Source organism: Solanum dulcamara, chromosome 1 (assembly GCF_947179165.1).
Source record: "Solanum dulcamara chromosome 1, daSolDulc1.2, whole genome shotgun sequence".
Taxonomy (NCBI): Eukaryota; Viridiplantae; Streptophyta; class Magnoliopsida; order Solanales; family Solanaceae; genus Solanum; species Solanum dulcamara.
Window position 1 is genome coordinate 912,748 of NC_077237.1, and position 21,096 is coordinate 933,843.

At 34.0% G+C, this 21,096-nt stretch overlaps 1 protein-coding gene and 1 pseudogene across 1 annotated transcript; one reads left to right on the forward strand and one right to left on the reverse strand.

Moving 5' to 3' along the window:
• Nucleotides 1-3,717: 3,717 nt before the first annotated feature.
• LOC129896012 (tonoplast dicarboxylate transporter) lies at nt 3,718-7,727 on the reverse strand. Its single transcript, XM_055971831.1, has 6 exons — nt 7,229-7,727; nt 6,077-6,587; nt 5,448-5,491; nt 5,177-5,272; nt 4,466-4,979; nt 3,718-4,078 (listed from the first exon to the last, which is right to left on the reverse strand). The coding sequence occupies exons 1-6, from the start codon at nt 7,643-7,645 to the stop codon at nt 4,008-4,010; spliced, it is 1,653 nt and encodes a 550-aa protein (XP_055827806.1). The 5' UTR covers nt 7,646-7,727; the 3' UTR covers nt 3,718-4,007.
• Nucleotides 7,728-16,056: 8,329 nt separating this feature from the next.
• LOC129884891 (E3 ubiquitin-protein ligase UPL5-like) lies at nt 16,057-20,885 on the forward strand (annotated as a pseudogene).
• The last annotated feature ends 211 nt before the right edge of the window (nt 20,886-21,096 follow it).

The window sequence follows — 21,096 nt, forward strand, 5'->3', positions numbered from 1 at the left end:
AATTTTGCTAGTTTTTCGTGTGTGTTAGCCCACAAATTTTTTAGGTGACGGGGATCTCGACTGAATTTTCTTGGATTCTTCCATAGTAGCATTAGTAACGATCTGAGAAACGACTCCAATAGCCCCAGCTGTGCTTTAGAGAAGTTTAGGAGCTTTTTATTAGAGATGCAACAGGAATTAGGCAATTTTGCCAGTTTTTTGTGTGTGTTAGCCCACAGAATTTTTAAGTGTCGGGGGTTCGAGTTGAATTTTCTTGAATTATTCCATAGTAGCATCCTTAATGACCTAGAGAATGACTCTAGTATCCCCAGCGGTGCTTTAGAGGTGTTTAGGAGCATTTTATTAGCTGTGCAACAGGAATTAGGCGATTTTACCGGTTTTTCGTGTGAGTTAGCCCATGGATTTTAAGGTACCGGGGGTCCTAGTCGAATTATCTTTGATTATTTCATAGTAGCGTCCGTAAAGACCTGGTGAACAACTCCAGTAGCCCCGGCGTCACTTTAGATGAGTTTAGAAGCATTTTATTAGCGACGCAACGTGAATTAGGAGATTTTGCCAGTATTTCGTATGTGTTAGCCCACGAATTTTTAAGATGCCTGGGGTCCCGGTCGAATTTTATTAGATTCTTCAATAGTAGTGTCCTTAACGACCTGGGGAATGACTCCAGTAGACCCAGTGGTGCTTTAGAGAGGTTTATGATTATTTTATTAGCGACGCAATAGGAATTATGCGATTTTGCCAGTTTTTCGTGTGTGTCAGCCCATAGATTTTTTGGGTGTCGGGAGTTCGGGTTGAATTTTATTGGATTCTTCCATAGTAGCGTCCTTAATGACCTGAGAAACGACTCCAATATCTCCGGCGGCACTTTAGACGGGTTTAGAAGTATTTTATTAGCGACACAACGGGAATTAGGCGATTTTGCCAATTTTTTATGTGTGTTAGCCCATAGATTTTTTAGGTGTTGGGGGTCCCGATCAAAATTTTCTTCGATTCTTCCATAGTAGCGTTAGTAACGACCTGGACAACGACTCTAGTAGCCCCAGTGGTGCTTTAGAAAAGTTTAGGAGCGTTTTATTAGCGACGCAACATGAATTAGGCAATTTTGCCAATTTTTCATGTGTGTTAGCCCACAGATTTTTTAGGTGTCGCGGGTCCGTATTGAATTTTCTTGGAATCTTCCATAGTAGCGTCCGTAACGACTTGGGAAACGACTCCAGTATCCGCGACGGCGTTTTAAAGGTGTTTAGGAGCATTTTATTGGCCGAGCAAAAGGAATTAGGTGATTTTGCTAGTTTTTTGTGTGTGTTAACCCATGGAATTTTTAGGTGTCGGGGGTCCGGGTCGAATAATCTTGGATTTTTCTATAGTAGCATTCGTAAAGACCTGGAGAACAACTCCAGTAGCCATGGCGGCACTTTAGACGGGTTTAGAAGCATTTTATTAGCGACGCAATGGGAATTAGGCAATTTTGCCAGTATTTCGTCTGTGTTAGCCCACAAATTTTTAAGGTGCCAGGGGTCCCGATCGAATTTTATTGGATTCTTCAATTGTAATGTCCTTAAAGACCTAGGGAATGACTCTAGTAGCCCCGACAGTGCTTTAGAGAGGTTTAGGAATATTGTCTTAGCGATACAACAGGAATTAGGCGATTTTTCAAGTTTTTCGTGTATGTCAGCCCACAGATTTTTTGGGTGTCGGGGGTTCGGGTTGAATTTTCTTAGATTCTTCTATAGTAGCGTCCTTAACGACCTGAGAAACGAATCCAGTATCCCCGGTGACACTTTAGAGGGGTTTAAAAGCATTTTATTGGCGGTGCAATAGGAATTAGGCAATTTTGGCAGTTTTCATGTGTGTTAGCCCACGGATTTTAAGGTACCGGGGGTCCTAGTCGAATTATCTTTGATTATTTCATAGTAGCGTCCGTAAAGACCTGGTGAACAACTCCAGTAGCCCCGGCGTCACTTTAGATGAGTTTAGGTGCCGGGGGTCCGGGTCGAATTTTCTTGGATTTTTCCATAGTAGCATCCGTAATGACCTGGGGAACAACTCTAGTAGCCCCAGCGGTGCTTTAGAGAGGTTTAGGAGCATTTATTTGGCGGCTCAACAGGAATTAGGCGATTTTGTCAGTTTTTCGTGTGTGTTAGCCCACAGAATTTTTAGATGCCAGGGGTTTGGAATGAATTTACTTGGATTCTTCCATAATAGTATCTGTAACGACCTGGAAATGACTCCAGTATCCTCGGCGGCGCTTTAGAGGGGTTTGGAAGCATTTTATTATCGACGCAATGAGAATTAGGCGTTTTTGACAGTTTTTCGTGTGTGTTACCTCATAGATTTTTTAGGTTCTGGGTGTCCAGGTTGAATTTTCTTGGATTCTTCAATAGTAGCATCATTAACGACCTGGGAAACGACTCCAGTATCACAAGCGATGCTTTAGAGGGATTTAGGAGCATTTTATTGGCGGCGCAACAGCAATTAGGCGATTTTGCCAGTTTTTCGTGTGTTTTAGTCCACATATTTTTTAGGTGCCGGGGGTCCTGATCGAATTTTCTTGGATTCTTCCATAGTAGCGTCCGTAATGACCCGGGGAACGACTCTAGTAGCCCCAGCGGTACTTTAGAGAAGTTTAGGAGCGTTTTATTAGCGACGCAACATGAATTAGGCAATTTTGTCAATTTTTCATGTGTGTTAGCCCACAGATTTTTTAGGTGTCGCGGGTCCGTATTGAATTTTCTTGGAATCTTCCATAGTAGCGTCCGTAACGACTTGGGAAACGACTCCAGTAGGCCCGGCGGTGCTTTAGAGAGGTTTAGGAGCATTTTATTAGCAACGCAACAGGAATTAGGCGATTTTGTCAGTTTTTTGTGTGTTTTAGCCCACATATTTTTTAGGTGCCGGGGGTTCGGGTCGAATGTTCTTGGATTCTTCCATTGTAGCATCCGTAACGACCTAGGGAACGACTCCAGTAGCCCCGGCGGTGCTTTAGAGGGGTTTAGGAGTATTTTATTGGCGACGCAACGGAATTTGGCGATTCTGCCAGTTTTTCGTGTGTGTTAGCCTACAGATTTTTTTGGTGCCGGGGATATACAAACAGGATAAGTATATACAAATTTTATATTTATACATTTTAAGAATTTTTCAAAACTTGTACAAATCAAATGTATCAATATTATAATTATATAAATGGTAGGGTAAGCATATGCAAAATCTGAATTTATATAATTGGGAGTTTAATTATATAAATTCTGGATAACTATTGCTATGTATATTAATTATTGGGAAAGGTTTGTCGTGAGTGAAAATTAACTTAAATTATAGCTATGTATATTAATTAACTAATATATGTTTGCTAATAAAAGATTGGGTTGAAAATTTGTGATGTGAAGTCAACTCAACTCAACCCGTTATTTAAATAGGATTGGATTGAATTTTTTTCAAGTACATTTACAATTGAGGCTAATAAGAGTTAGAGCTTGAGGCTTGATGAATGCTGCTTCAGAATTGACACGTGGACAATTACTTTTTAAATATATATTTAACTAGAATTTAAGAAATGAAGGTAATTAATTTTCTTTCTTTTGGTTATAAATCTATGCAAATAAATGACTATTTTTGGTCATGTTAAGATCATTTCAAATTATAGACCGACCTATTTTAATAGCTTAGTCCCATGAAAATATGACCAGTAACTTAAAGGTAATTATTCCAATCATAATGTCATAAGCTCAAATAACAACAATTAAATATCTCAATTACAAAACTTAAATACGAAATTACATTTCATATTTCATTCCTTAGAACATAAATTGAAAAGCCTATACAATAGATACAACTCAACAATAAAAAGAAAATATTGAAATAGATAATAGGAAAAGAAAATCACCAATTGCAAAAACATCACAACATCAAGATGATTGTGCAAATATTTTACATTGTCGATGCATATAACTTTCTAACTTTACTGGCCTTATGTATCCCTCTATATTCCCATCTTTAATGGAATTAAACTAGCCACACAAATGCAAATAATTTTTTGATACATTAGTCACTGATTTATCTGTTCCAAATACAATAGATCCTGTAACAAAAAAAAAAAAGATAATAGGTCAATTTTCACATATGATCACTACACTTTATCCACTACAATGATAAACTCACAAAATCTAAGTTTTGTTTATTAAAGTAACAAACATATACCTAATAATTTTTTTCACTTTAAAATAACTTTAATCTTACTCTTTAGCTGATGTTGACTACGTCCCTACAATATATACTTTGAAAAAAATATATACACAAGGAAAAAACCTAGCATATTTAATGCTCCTTGTGTTTCACTTTATGTGACATAATTTAATTCGATAAATAGTTTAAGAAAAAAGGAAAAAAAAAGTTTGAAACATTTTTGTGTGGTTATATGAGCTGAACGAATCAAAATGAAAACTAAGAAATATGAAAGAAACTTTACCAAGAGTAGGCATCAAGAAGGATAGAGCAACAATCCCAGCAACTTTCAATGGAAGTCCAGTTTTGATCATGTCTGTAATCTCAATATGCCCAGTAGTAAACCCTACAACATTTGAGGGGGTCGAGGTGGGAAGCAAGAAAGCAAACTGTGCACCAATAGCCCCCGGGATCATGAGTAGGAGGGGATGAATGTGCATAGTCTTCGCGATCTCAATGAGCAATGGGACGATAATTGTTGTGGTGGCATTGTTAGACGTGATGAACTCGGTCAGGGTCCCACTTATTAAACATACAACTGGCGCGATGGCTAAGTAAGGCGCGTTTTCCAAGAAATTTAGGGCTCTTGAGAGTACATCAGCTAGACCACTTGACCTAAACCCATCAGCTATTGCAAAACCTGCCCCTAATAGAAGAATTATGTTCCATGGCAATTTCTTGCATTTGTTCCAATCCATTAATTTCTCCCCTGGTTGCTTCTTGTTAGGAATTATGAATAATAAGGTTGCCATCATCACCTAAATGATTGAAAATTAAAATCAAACATCATCCATCAAAAAGACCGTCACACTCAAACGACATGTTTAACATCATAAGATTCATAAAGAACATTCTGATACATTAATTCTAAATGTCTTTAATTTAAGACCACAATACTTAATTATTATTTTTTACTTTCTTAAAATTCATATAAAGTTAAGTCACTAGTGCTTACACTAACAGTTCCATCACCAGCTAGTCCACCGAAGAGGGATCCCCATCCCGGAATATCTTCAGTAATACTTCTTGTCATCCACAACACTATTAAAATCTGTATCAATTAATAAATAAAATCAATTTAATTAAATATTTAAACACAAGTCATTATAATATAATAAAGGAAAATTTTGAACATAAGGGTGGCATTTCAAAATGTGTGACGTTCGGTAATTTATCCTAATATAAATATTAATGTCTCTTTTTATAATTTAAGACAGTTTACTCACCGAAAACACTGTCAAGATCATCTTTTCAGCAAAAGTCATGGGACCTACATTGCACAAAAGTGGGACCAAAACCATTAGAAGTTGTCTAAAATAATTGCATAAAAAAAAGACCAATTTGATATTCATCAAACATCTATTATGGCTATACATGTGTGGTCAAAGAGAATACATTATAGTAGCCACAAAAATTCAATTTAATTGGACCACTTGTTGATTACATTTAAATCAAAGACACTCTAAAAATTGACCACAAAAATAATGGAATATAAGATAAAGATAATGGAGAAAGACATCTAAACATCAATTCTATTTTTCTCTATTTTTTGTTTTAAATCATTAATTCTACTTTCTTGAATGGTTTCTAATACATAATTTAACCACCTCTCGAAAGTCTTATGACCACACCAGTATTATAACATCGGCATATTATTTAACACTACGGATTTTAAAATTGTTCCTTTTTAAAACTTCATGCTGAGACGTCACATATTTGGATTAAGATTAAGAAACGTTAATAGAGAAGTAATTTTTAAAAATTCACACAAAAATGAATTTTCGATAGAATGTGTCAGAAATTAATCAGCTTGTTGAATATGTTTAGAATAAAAATTTAGTAGAAGTGATAATACCTAACAAATCAAGCTCCCTCTTCAAATGAGTTTTGTCCAAATAAGCAGAAAGTGATCTACTTGATCCTTTTCTACAATACAATAGACAAAGAATAACCCATAATGCCAAAAATATCACCAAAGCCAAAGGGAAAGCAAAAGATGACCAAGTGCTGAAACTTATAGTATTTTCTTGAGGAAAATAACTCTTCCACATTCCAATCAATATCAAGTTGACACCTGTACCGGTCAACGTACTCATTCCACCAATCGCCGCGGAGTATATCACCCCTAAAACAACCGCTTTGCAAAATTTGGTGATTAGGTCGTTGGAATTATTATTATCTTGATCCCGATGGCCACTAAAACTATTGCCAGAAGGCAGTCGCTGCAAGATTCCAGTAGCCACCGGCATCATCATCACTGTGGCTGCACAATTATGCAGCCACATACTGACGAAGAACGTGGTAGCACAGATCCCGAGGAGGAGGAGTGGTGGGTTCAGTGGGTCCCCACAGAATAATAGTGTTATCTGCATAATGCATATGGCCCATTGCACGTTAAATTTTGTCTTAACAATAATAATTCAACTACGTACTAGAAAAAAGTATATATTGTGGACACGTAAGATAGCTTTATGATTATTTTTTTTCCAATCATATAGGTAAATTATTGTGGACACCTAAGATATAATATAGCTCTATTATATTATAAAGTTTCAGCCCCCCTGCCCGACTCCCGCCACCTCGACAAACCTCTTCGATCAAAAGAATGAATAGTATTCTCACTGATCTTTTGATGTGATTGAAAAGATGATCAACCACCCTAACGAACATCCTTTATCATAAAGTTCCAACGATATTTGAAACTTCATAATTATAATTATTATTCAAAAACAAGAAGTTCTAGTTCATCATCTTCAAATTGAAGCAAAAATTGGACATGGATTTTAAGGAATAATTTGTTTTTTATAAATTATGATTTAAAATAAATCATAATTATTTAAACAGATATAGAAAAGTTTTACACGTTTCTTCTCCTTATTCTAAGACGAATTTACAACGACGACGACGTATATAACTTAAACTCTCTACTGTTAAAAGAAGTAATATTATATTTTCTGAGTCCAAATTATAAATAAAAAATAAATAATGAGAAATTAGAATTACTCACGTTTAAGGCCAATCTTCTATGGATATTATAATGTTCAACAGCAAGTGCAAGTATAAAGCTTCCAAGTACAAGTGCAATAACATCATCCATGTACGATTGAGCAACGGCGTCCGACGACGAAATTCCGAACAACGGGAAGAGGAATAACGGTGACATGGAAGTTACCGGCATCGGCACCGCCTCCGATAACCACCACGTAAAAATCCAGACAAGAACTCCTAACATATTTGAACTTGTGGAAGGAGCATTTTCCATTTTCACAAATAAACAAATAAATATACATAGTAAAGGTCCTAAAATTGTGAATAAATTCTTGAGTGTGAAAATTGATTGAATAAATGAATTCATGCTTTGTGATCTATGAATTGGAAGGAGTGGTGTTTTTTGGTCATAATTATTGGTCTCATCTCCATTCATTTTGGAAAATAGAAAAAAAAAATTGAGAGAGAAGAGAAAATTATAAGGTATTGTTTTGTTTTGAGAGAAGTTTATTATAAGATGAAAATGTTAATGTAGTACTACTATGTATATATAGTTGCAAATGTGTTGTCTTTTCATGTTGGAACAAAAAAAATGTATGGTAGTTGTATACCAGGTGTTACATGGAATTAATTGAGATGCGTATTTGATTCAGTCGCTATAATTATTTTTAAAAATATCAAAATAAAAGAATATTAATAATCCCAAACATATACATTTATAGAGGTTTTACTATATATACTTAAATTTTATATTTGTCTCATTTTATAATATAGCGCGTAAATATTTGTTATTAATTACACAATTCGAATTTAACTTGACGTATTATAGATAATTTTACGGTTGTACCATGCATGACTCATTCTAATTAAGCAAATTTTGTAGTTAAATTTGGCGATCTACCATAGAATGGATATATATCGTAAATTATAGTGTAAGAAAATTCAAAGATTTGTTTTAATTACATTGAGCGTTTGTTGACACGTAGTTAAGTTACATTTGACACCTAAGATGAAGATTTTGATTATTTTGTCGAATTTAGGAACTTTCCTTCTTTAAACTTTTTCTATTGTATTCTCTTTCAAGCAATTTCTTAGTCCATACTTACTATATTGAGGGGTAGCATTTGGGACCCACAACAACATGGGAGGATTTTAATGTGCCACGTCATAGGTGAATACATGACGTGGCATGTTGGAATAATTAAGTTGGACATTTAACAAATGGTTGTCTTTTATCCACAAGCTATACAAGAATCTTCACAATTTATCATAATTAAATGCTACTAATGGTATGATCGAGGATTTTCTTCATTGGATAGTGGTGCTACATGGAGTTAGGAAAAATAGGATCTCAGGTGGAAGATGCTTAGGTAGTTCTTTCGCTGAGCACAATAGAATGAAGAGAAATTTATACGCCTTCCTCTGCTCATTTACGTTAGCAAGCAAATCATCGTAAGAGACGCAGAAAAGCAAGTTGAAGAAGAAAAATATTTTCTAAATTTTTAACATAATGGTATTTGGTATATATAAATGATCCACTACTAATTAAGAGCATGATTAAGGTTAAATAATTTGTAGCTAATTCAAATCCTGCTTAGAAAAAACAAAAAATATTGTCAAAAAATAGAAGTATGTCTCCATAGATATAACTCAAAGAAGATTTTTACAAGTGGCCACTTCTCATTTATAAATGGATATCCACAAAACCAAAGGCCAAGTGGAAGGTCATTTTCACAATTATTCTTATTATTATTGTAGGGTGTTAATAGATGAGTTGAGCTAAATTTGTGGGAACTAAAATAAGCTGCATTAATAAATGAATGAATCATTAACTTATTTAAATTTAATTAAAATAATTAGATAGATCATATTTTCATTGGTTAATTTTTGCTACTGCTGATGAAATGAATATTAACAAGGCATATAATTGGTCCTAACTATTTTAATTTTTAAAGAAATGACACGACGGCTAGTTGTGAGTCATACAATGTTATCCATCCGACTCATTAGAGTTATCATTAGTAATTTTGAATTTATTATCATATTTATTTATGTTAGTCTTATTTCTATTGTGTATTTTTTTTAATTATTTTTTTACTTAAATCGAGGATATATCAAAAATAGTTTCTCAATTTTCACATAGTAAGGTAAGATTGCATGTGTATATTCCACCGTTTTTAGATTCCATCATTGTAAAATTACACTAACTATATATATTGTTGTTGTATTATTTCACCTGCGGAACTCAACTTCTTTAATAAATTTTTTAAATTCATCTTGTTTTTATTTGTTGTGTTTGTGTTCTTTATGTAGAATTGGTTGATGTATAAATTATCTCATGGAAATTGCTTCAACATATAATATACCTTTATGTTTATCTGATGGTATTGACCCTCGTATATGGCTAAATAAGCCCATTAAAAAGAATATTAATCCCAATCAATGGTTGCCTATTATTATCATTATCGTCCGCTTTGATTCAATATACTTCACATATTTATTCTCCGGATTATATTGCTATCAAGTTCAAAAATGTGCATATAATGTGAATTTGTGATTTATCATATAAAGCTCTTTATTTTCATTTCTCATTCTAATTTGGGATCATTTATAAGGTGTTAGATATTTCTTTTTTAAAAACAAAATAAGTTTGTCAACCTAGAAGTTTATCGACCATTTTCTTTGAACCCCTTTCATGCATGGTCCCTGCTGTCTGTCATGGACGTTACAATTGTTTAATAATAATATTGGTTCAGTTCAAACAAAATATAACTATCACTTAAGTAGATATTTTTTATTTATATAATATAAGTTATTTTCTAGACAAATATTTTTCATGAAAAAGTCACTTATATAATAACTTGAAAATTAGTTTTGGAAAGATTCTTTTTCTAGTCGTGGACGCCATTAGTTTGAATATCAACATTGGTTTGGTGCAATAATAATAATCACATAGATATTAGATGTTCTTGAAAATGACATCGTAGTTTTTGATATGTGAAGATGGATCATCAAGTAATTGAAACCATGCATCATACAATGTTGTGGGGTCTATTTACATTTGAGAGAAAAATTGTGGACCAATTAATAAGACTTCCAAAATATAGCTATACAGGACAAGTGTACAACGTGAATCGTTTTTTTTTAAATAAGATAATTAAATTAATTTAGTCAGTCTTTTAAATATTAAAATTTAATCAAATTGATTAAGTCGACTTCTCGTCACTTCATTTAGTCATTTTTTTATTTATTCAATTTTTAATTAATTATTATATATAACAATATACTTTCAAGCACGAACTTATTGATTCAGTTACTATTTGAGAAAAGAAAAAACAAGAAATTATATATGTAATCAAGTTATATATATTGCTTCCTAAAAAAAAAGATTTTATGCATCGTCGAAAAATGAAATGACCCCGTTAGGTCATTTTGAGTACGAGTCCTCCTTCTTTCATAAAAGATCCCTTTTGTATATTTAAATTAGTAATTTTGGATTATTCGATAACTTCAATTAATTAATTGATGGGTGAGTTTAAATAATTAATGTAATTGGTGGGCTAAAGTGTTAGTTTATTTAATATACTATACTATTTAGCCCAAATATATTAAAATAAGTTAGTAGAATTTATCACTTTTAGTACATAATTAAATTAGAAATGTAGAGCAGCGACTTACCTTGTGGAGACGTGGGAGCTGACGAGACAAAGTGCAGGTGAGGATTATCCCTAAGTTTTTATATTTTTGGTCTTAGGCGGTAATTCCTAGGATAGAATGTGAAATAGTGAAGTTAAGAGGACCGGTTGTTGTAGTCTTTCTTTTCTAGGAAATTGAGAAACATATTTTAGGTTATAAATTGGGAGTAATGATAATTCCAACATTGGCAATAGTGATAAACATTGTGTAATTGTTATTAACTACTGCTGCTAAGGATTTCATAGTACAGTCAATGTGAGTAAGAACTAATAATGAGATATTGATTGGATAATTGTTTGATGATGATGGAAAAATAATTGTATAATAATGGCAAGTCGGTTAGGTTTTCCAAATTGCTTTTGCAAGTGTCATCATCGGTTTAGTTAATTAGGTGGGTTGTTTTTAATTTGTTGGCTATTATATATTATTCAAGTTTTGATATAATGAGATAGATAATTAAATATTAGGTGTATTATCTTATATAAATTTCACTAGATTTATGATATTTGGAAAAACAAAATTGAGACCTAACCCTAGATTTGGTATTTAGGACTTGACTATAGAATTTGGGTGAGTTTTGGGATCTAAGCTAGACATATAATAATATGTGTGTTGTTAGTTTCGAAATCTTATTGTGGTTATTTATTTGATTAGATTTTACTTATTTGGAGACCCAATGAAAAGGGAAGGCTCAAGTCCTGGAGTGATTGCTTGAGTAATTAAGGCAAGTGAATTTCTAAACCTCAGTTTAAGCTTGTAGATGCTTGTATTTTCGTGTTATGTGTACTGAGGAGTAATGAGAATTGGACTGGGTTATAGAATGTATGATTCGCCTTTAAAATGGAGATGAGACGTATAAAATGGTGATCTAATGACGATATGTTGTGATTATGGATTTATTTTGGACATGTGAAATGACTATATTGATGTAAGATAGGAAAAATTATTGTTGTTGTCATGTTATTATCGTGAATCATATGAAAATGAATTGATTGCATTGGTTCTGATATATTGTGTTGAGACTGAAAATGATATGAAACAAATGGATCGGGCCACACGCTCTGTGACAGGTATTTGAAATAAAAGGGTCGGGTCACACGCTCCGTGGCAGGATGTGTATATTAAGGGGACGGACCACACGCTTCGTGGCAGGTAACATGGACAGAAATGTCCCCCATGAGTTCTGGACTGTAATTCAACGGATGTGTACCGATAAGACATACATGTATCATCTCACTGCATTGCATCGCATTTGGTTGATATTTGTGAATTCGTGTTTACCACTTACTGCTTTGTATATGTTGAACTTGACTTGATATGATTCACTTGATGAAACTACTGATGAGTATTTGTGGACTGTATTATTATTATTATTATTATTGTGTAGAGTGTAGAGTTGGGCTGGTTTTATGCAGGTTGTAGTTAAGGAGGTTCGGTTGGAATGACTGGAGTACTTGTATCTATTGAGCTTTGCTTAGTTTTAGTTATCCACTTGCTGAGTACCGTGTTGTTTGGTACTCACCCCTTGCTTCTACACTTGTGTAGGTTGTGAGCCCGGACCTGCTTGATCTCCTACTGTTTTCTACCACACCCGAGGCTATCATTTCGAGTGTTGAGGTAGTTGTTACATCTATATAGCGGATACCTCTTACTCTTTCATTATGTTTTAGTCTTATTCTAGCGAAAAGACATTGTGACTGTATTTTCTTTCGTACTTCAATAATGCATTAGTGGCTTGTAAATGTGACAACTAGTCTTGGGGGATTTTGAGATTATTTATTTATTTTTGACTTGAGTGCCATTACACCCGGATTCGAATCGTGATAAAAAATTTAACCATTATCAAGGAGCGTAAAAATAATTTACAATAAATTTATTTTTGTGCAAAAAAATTAAAATCTAGTTATGATATATCAAGATATCTTGACGATAATTGAATCAAACAATGATAAAAATTAAAAGATTCAAAGACAAGTTATTTTAAACATGAAATAATTCTTGAAACAGATTAAAGATTAAATTTGGATTTTTTGTAAAGATAAACTCCTATATATGAAATAAGAGTGCAAAAGACTAATACGTACCTTAAAATTTATATAAAAACATACATATAAATATGCAATTGTAGTTTTAGATAGATATTAATATAGTCGATTTGATATGCTATTTCGATTATTTTATGCCTAATACCAACATCAAGTTAAATTTTATTGATATTTCAAATTAAAAATCAAAATCAAACCAATCAAAAGTATCATCCTTTTTCCTTCAATTTAATTCTATTTTCAATTTGATTTTTCCTTTTCTCGTGAACATAGTACCCTGAACGTATAAAACAAAAATTCCAATCTCATCCATTGATGCACCATTAAGGTCAGATAGGTTAAATTGACCTTATCTTAAGTATGATCACAAATAACTTCAAAATTTTCAAATGACTCATAACCTCAAAAAACGTTTTGGAGAAAGGGTCAATTATGCAAAGTTCCGTTTTCTATTTACCACTTCCTTTTAATATCATGAATTTTGCCTCCAAAATGACCTTTCATGACAACATTGCATTAATCAGTGACGGACTCAGAATTTTTATATTCTGAATAGTTCAAACTTTTAATTATTTAAATTGGATGCTTTGTTAATACCTTTGTATGGTATAACTAGTTTTCAAACACAAAAATATAAAGTTCAAATAAAATACAAAAAAGATATACACACGTGACATAGTATATGAAGCAAGTCAAACTTTAATTTCATGAATTATGGATGTGTTCTGTACGGATGAAAGCAATTATTTTGTTAGTCAAAATTTTGATTTTTTTGTTTTAAAAAATAAGTTTCTTTAAATTGAGAAAAATGACTTTCATAATGAAAGCAGAGAAAACAAATTCTACATATGACATTTCATATTTATTATGTCCTCTTTACTCTTCATCACATCTCATCTTCACCCCACCTTCTAATCCCCGCATCCCCGATCCCTACCACCCTCTGCGTTGTTTTGGTTTCAAATTAGATTACCCTATCCTTCATGATATCCAAAGCAGAGCGGAGCCTAACCCCACTTTCACCTCTTGTAGCATTTGTATAAATTACATAAATATTCTTTTAGTATAGCAATTTTTCATACTTATTTTCTTTTGTATGTCAATTTGATTGCAGCTTCACTCAATAGAAAATTGGGAAAATAACATTTATATTCCAAAAATGGAAAGTATTTGTCCTTAAATGTTCATTACTTTCCTATCCCATTTTTATTTTAAAATGACATAAATTTATTTTAAAATTCGCACGCTGACGTAAGTATATAATACCGATAGGATATCAATATACCGACGGAGTATCACAAAAGAATAAACTCAGTCCTATATGATATCGATATAGTATAAATATACCGATGGAGTATCACAAAAAATATATTTTCTACTAATTTAGAGTTTAATAAATAAAATTATAATTTTAATAATTTTTTTCTTAATTGTTTTATTTTTTTTTCTTAAAAAAAAGAACTCAATTTTATATGATACCGATAGAGTATCACAGAGAATTCGCACGCTGACGTAAGTATATAATACCGATAGGATATCAATATACCGACGGAGTATCACAAAGGAATAAACTCAGTCCTATATGATATCGATATAGTATAAATATACCGATGGAGTATCACAAAAAATATATTTTCTACTAATTTAGAGTTTAATAAATAAAATTATAATTTTAATATTTTTTTTCTTAATTGTTTTATTTTTTTTCTTAAAAAAAAAAACTCAATTTTATATGATACCGATAGAGTATCACAGAGAATTAAGCTCAATCCTATATGATACAAATATGATATCAATATACCGATGGAGTATCACAGAGAATTATTTCATAAAGGTGATGCTGACATCAGTATGACGTCATGCGCGAAATTAAAAGGAGAAAGTAGGGTAATTGGGTAAATAGTTTGGGTCATGAGTATACTAAGGGTAAATAGTTTGGGTTGGGTCCAATTTAGGTAAATAGTTTCACAATTAGGTCTATTTTGTGTAATTTTCCTTAGAAAATTCAAAACACACCATTTAAATTTGAGACAATTGCAAATATATATATATAATAAACTAATTAATTTATAACAAATATAGTCATATTTTATTTACATAAAAAATAGTCAAAAACATATGAAGTATACAATGACTATACAATATAGCTTGCCAAAAATTATAAAAAGTATTTACTGACTATATAATATAGATTATTTATACATAATCTATAAGTGAATATACATTATAATGCATTCTATACATGAAATACCACCAAATATACATGAATATACACAGAGTGGTCATTTTTTAGTAATTAAAATGATCCAATGATCATCTGTAATTATCCATTTAAATTTTACTAAATTTTAGCCCAGACCATTAGAGTTGTATGGTTAACGGCCCACTAAAGTTGTCCAATTGACAAGCCCAAATAGTTCCATTGCAACAATCCATACCATGAATCTCTTAACGGCCCACTTCAACCAAAATAAACCCACAAAGTAAAATTTTGCATCTTAAGGATTATTTTTTTTGGACAATTTCAAATATATACCATAAAATAATTAGTTTATAACAAATATAACTTTATTTTATTTACATAAAAAATAACCAAAATTATAGAAAATATACGGTGACTATATAATATAGCTTGTCAAAAGTCATAAAAAGTATATACTGATTATACAATATAGATTATTTATACATAAGTTATATATTATGATACACTCTATACATAAAATATACACCAAATATATATATGAATATACACCGAATGACTATTTTTTGATAATTACTTTGGCCGAGTTTTAGAAAATCCAAAATTCAATTAAAAAAAGAAATAGGAGACTGGAAATGAAAGTCTCTTTCTCGGATCTATTCTTCATCCCGTCTCGATCCTCATCCATTCTTCTTTTTCTCCTTTTTGATTTCTTCCTTTCTCTCTTTTGTTGCCTTTTTCGGCTCTTTATTCTTGATTCCTTTGGAAAGCGAAAAGGCAGAAGCGTCGGCTAGTCAATCACGGACTACTTGACTTCCATCTAAGGTTGAATAAGATTAGATTAGTCTCGCTAAATTCGTTCTCGAATGATTCATCAAAGCTTCGGTCACAACAAATGGTAACACAATGCCGCCGTTAACTCACTCGCTTCTCAACCTCTTCCCAGTGAGGTTTTGATGTATTGCAGAATCCGAAGAAAGATTTCTCTATAGGGGAAAGGAATAAGTATTTTTTTTCTATAATTTATCCTATAGAAAATCTATAGATTCATTCTGCACCAGCCCAGACGCAAAAAAAAAAAAACAAAGGCGCCCGAAGCTGTCTTTTTTAACAACCCAGGTTTTCATGAGCATTGACGGGTTCTGGAGTGCCTGCCAAGGGCGCTAGCATATACCCGGGGTGATCATCACCACAGGCCTCCCCTTCCACCCAAGTGGACTATTCTCTCCTTATGGAGTCTAAGAAAAGAGAGATATCTTTGCACAAGGCGAGCCGATGATCGATCAGTTGAATGACTTGTCTTCACAACTTTGGAGTTCTGCAAAAGCAAACATAACTTGATTCTGTCCCTCTCAGTATCGTATCATATAAAAAGTGTGCTTAACGATTTCTTGAGTACAACTCCAAATGGCTTTGATCGATCCTCTGAGCATCTCGAGTTGTTTCTTTCCTCATCTGTTACAAAAGCTTTGATAATGTTTTATATGACTCGGGATTATTGGATGATTGCTTCTGAATGCATTCGTGAATTCGTCAATTCACTTAAGAGTGAGTTCCTTACACCAATATATGCTTTTATAGTGTTAAAAATTTGTAAGATTTGGGTGAAGATGTGGGGACTGATGATGACTTGTATTATTTCTGTCGGAGTAGTTTAGGGGCTATGATAGAATCCACAGGGATCGCGAGGTGCAAGGATGACACGAAAAAATTGGTATCCTTGAACGATGTTACCCATTTGTTATTTTGATAGCAGCTGAGTTATACCATGTCTTAGACTCGACTAAGGGAACAACTGGATATTGGGGGCTATCGTTTATCTGTGTACGTGATTTTACTGCATTTATGCTTCCAGTGTGGAATGTCTTATGATTGCAAGTACTGTTGATGGACAATGACACCAGTGAAGCAAAGTATTATAGAGAGATTTTTAGTATTTTCTATGCTTTGCTTGGAAAAATGGGGTTGTCTTTAAGATTATTGGGTTCGAAAGAGAAAAGAGAAGACGTCGGAGTTGTACCTAATTGGTAGTCTTTATATCTTGATATTCTGAAGGACTTGCATAATATATCCAAACTGTATATCGATACGGAGAATGATTTTTGGCAGATGATGACAAGAGAAAGATTCGTTGTGCTTTCTAATCGCTTTGTTTGCAGATGAATCAGAATATTATGCGTGGCATTTTGACAACAAAGAGGTAACGAACTTTGATGTACGGAGGCAATTGGCAATGATGATGCTTCCAGAAGTTGAAAACGGCGAGGAGGATCAGGACTACATGCTTATTGACAGGTCCAAATTGTTGGTAGACTCGTTCGAGTACATTGCCAAGCTCGAATATCTGCCTGGCAATTTGTTTGTGGAATTCAAAGAGGAACAAGCTACTGGGCCTGGTGTGTTGAGGGCGTGATTTCTACTAGTATTCCAAGAGATATTCACCGTAACAACGCTCTATTTGTTGCTTGCCCAGACGATAATGGAAGGATTTTCCCAAATCAAGGTAACCTTTCATTTCATTTACGCATTATTGCTAGTTTTCTAGAAAATATTTTCCAAATCAACTTATTTTTCTCAAATTTTTAAAAAAATGACTTACCTCTAGAAAATAAGAAAAAAAAATTCAAATTCTCTTTCAGCCTCACTCCTCAGCTTTCCACTATAACTCAAGTCTCGAGTATCGATTCTCGATGCTAACTAGGGATTGAATCTCGATTTAAGTGTCAAGTCTTAGGTAAGGATTTTAGGTCAAATCTTGTGATGGGTGTCGAGGTCGGGTCTCTAGTCAGATCTCGGGGTGGTATTCTGAGACGGATTTCAGAGTGGGGTTCAAGTCGAGATTCAAGGTTGGGTCCCAGTTTAAGTTTAGGATTCGAGTCCCAAATCAGTCGTTAGGGCCGAGTATCGGGATTGGATCACGATTCAGAAACCAGGTCCTGGGTCCGGAGTTAGAGTCGGGTCTCACATTGGGTGTCAGGGTCGGATCCCTATTGGAAGTTGGGTTCTGGGTTAGGTCGGGGTAGGGTCCTGATTAAGAAGTCGGATCTCAAGGCTGAGTCCTAGATCAGTCGTCAGGGTAACATGTTTGAGGTCAAGTCCCGATTTGGAAGTCAGGTCCCTAGTCGAGAGTCCAGGTCAAGTATCAATTTGGAAGTCGGGTCCTCGGTTAGGAGTCAGGAGTCAGGATTGTCTCGAGTTGAGTTTCAGGGCTAGATCCCACTTCAAAAGTCTTGTCCTAGTTCAAATGTTGGGTCTCGATTCGGGTATTAGGTTCCGTGTCGAGTGTCGCGGTTGGATCTCACTCGGTCGTTGAGGTCGTGTGTAGATATAGGTGTTGGGGTCGGTGTCGCATTTGGGTCCCAATTCGAAAGTCGAGTCTCAGGTCGGGAGTCGAGCTCGGGTTTTGTATTGGTCGTCGGGGTTAAGTGTCAGGGTCAGATCCTAGGTATGGTGTTGGGGTCAAATCCCGATTTGAACGTCAAGTCCCAATTCAAGAGTCGGGGTGTTCTCAGATCAGTCGTTTAGTATCGTGTTTCGGTTCATATGTCGAGGTCAAGAGTTGCAATCGGAGTCAGGTTCCAATTCGAATATTGAGTCTCAGATCGAGAGTCAGGGTTAGGTCTTAGGTTGGTTGTCGGGGTCGGGTCCTTGAGCAGTTATCGGGATTGATTTCCGCATCAGAAACTATTTTCCTAACAGATTTTTTCTACTCTCTAACCAAACATAAAAGATATTTTCTCAAAATGTTTTTCATTCACCAACCAAATATTAGGAAATATTTTTCACTCACTAACCAAAAATGAGAAAATAAGTTAGAAATCAACTTGTTTTCCAAGGAAATATTTTATGGATGGAAAATATTTTCCTTCATACCAAACACTACATTTGTTGTCTAACAAGTGGTGCTTCTACACACACTCGCTATCTGACAAGTGGTGTATATCTACCCTTGTCGTCTAACAAATGATTCATAAATAAACTTCGCTGTCTCAGGTGTCCTTAAGAAATTTCTTCACACATTTTATTTTACCCCTCTGGACCCGACCCAACTAAAATACACCTAATTCCTCTTTTATTCATACCCGGCCCAAAACCATTTTATGACTGAGTAGAAGAGGGATTGTTTTTTCAACAAAGGTATCCGCTCTAACTCACAATGTTGAGTGAGAGATATATTTAACCCTTTTCCCTTTTATTTAGAAATAATTCTCATCTACAATTTGTGCTTGCTGCAGCATCTGAAGTGAATTCGTTACATCTTGAGTATTTCCGCTTCTCTGTTAGGATGATTGCATTGGCCTTAACGTATAATGTACAAATCGGAGTTGTGTTTGATCATGTATTTTTCTTGCAATTGGCTGGAAAGGACATATTATTGGAAGACATTAGGGATGTGGATCCGTTCTTGTACAGTAGCTGCAAGGAGATACTGAGTATGGATGCAGAGACAGTGGATCAAGATGTGTTAGGCTTGACGTTTGTTCATGAAGTTGAGTCGTTGGGTTCGAGGAAAGAAATAGAGCTCTGTCCCAACGGGAAAGATATCGTTGTGGACAGTAAGAACAGGGAGACCTATGTTAATCTGCTTATCCAACATCGCTTTGTAACATCAATAGCAGAGCAGATCGCGTATTTTTCAAAAGGCTTTTCAGATGTAATAACTACGTCAAGGTTCCAGTCCTTTTTCCGGTGTCTTAGTCTTGAAGATTTCAAATCAATGCTTGGTGGTAGAAGTGATGTTTCTGTGGAAGATTGGAAAGCACATACGGATTACAATGGCTACGAAGAAAGTGATCGTCAAATATCCTGGTTTTGGAAGGTACGTTATTCTTGTCTACTTGTAAGGAAACATCTTTCTTTTTTTGGTTGAAATATGTTGATAACCCCGTAAAATTGTCATTAAACTTCATTTAGAAAATCAAACTACTGCCTGTTCTCTACTGGTACACATATTTTTCCTAAATACTAGGAACATATAACAAAAAGGACGCAATTGAAGCATAATTTCACGAGTCCCTGCTTGGTAAATACATTGATTATTAGGGATGTTCTGTCATTTTGTGGATCCTTCACTTTCATTACATCGATGTGAATAACCTCGTGAAAAAGCAATAGAACTTTTCTAGACATGAACATAACAAAGGGAATTTATTTTACTCATGCTTGACAAGCGAGTCTATTGTCCAAGACGTTCTATCATTCTCTCTCTCTTTTTCTTGTTTTTCGAGGATCCAACAATGTTTGTTTTCTTTCTTTGCATGCAGATAGTCGAGAGTATGTCTGTTGGGCAGAGAAAAACTCTCCTTTTCTTCTGGACTTCAATTAAGTCTCTGCCTTTAGAGGGCTTTGGTAGTCTTGATTCAAGACTGTTCATCTACAAAAACTCAGAGCCTGATGATCACTTGCCATCTTCACATACTTGCTTCTACCAACTATGCATTCCAGTTTATCAATCTATGACGGACATGGAAGATTGACTCAGGATGATCACCCAAGACCACATTGGTTCCAGCTTTGGTACCTCGTGACTAGAGGCAGAGGCGTAGTCAAGATTTAGAGTTTATGGATTTGAGATTCTAGTTCTTTAAAGTTAATGGTTCTAAATTTATAATTACACCTTGTTTGAATGGTTGTTACCCGTTGTAATGTACTGCTAGTTTAAATACAATGTTTATTTTGATTGTAACTTAAACTTTATTGTATCTTATCATTTAAATCTATCGTTAGACAACAACGAAAACTTCTATTTTCTTGTAACGATCGATTTAGTGTGATGGCGTTGTTAATTTAATAATTTCTTCACATTTTATCTTTACATATTATTTAATAATTATATTTTATCTTTTATCCTACCTTTTTATAGTAGTGAACCCCATTAGTAAAATTAATGATACTTGCTCATCTAATTATATTACTTTTGGATCTTGATTTGTATTTTGTTTTAGA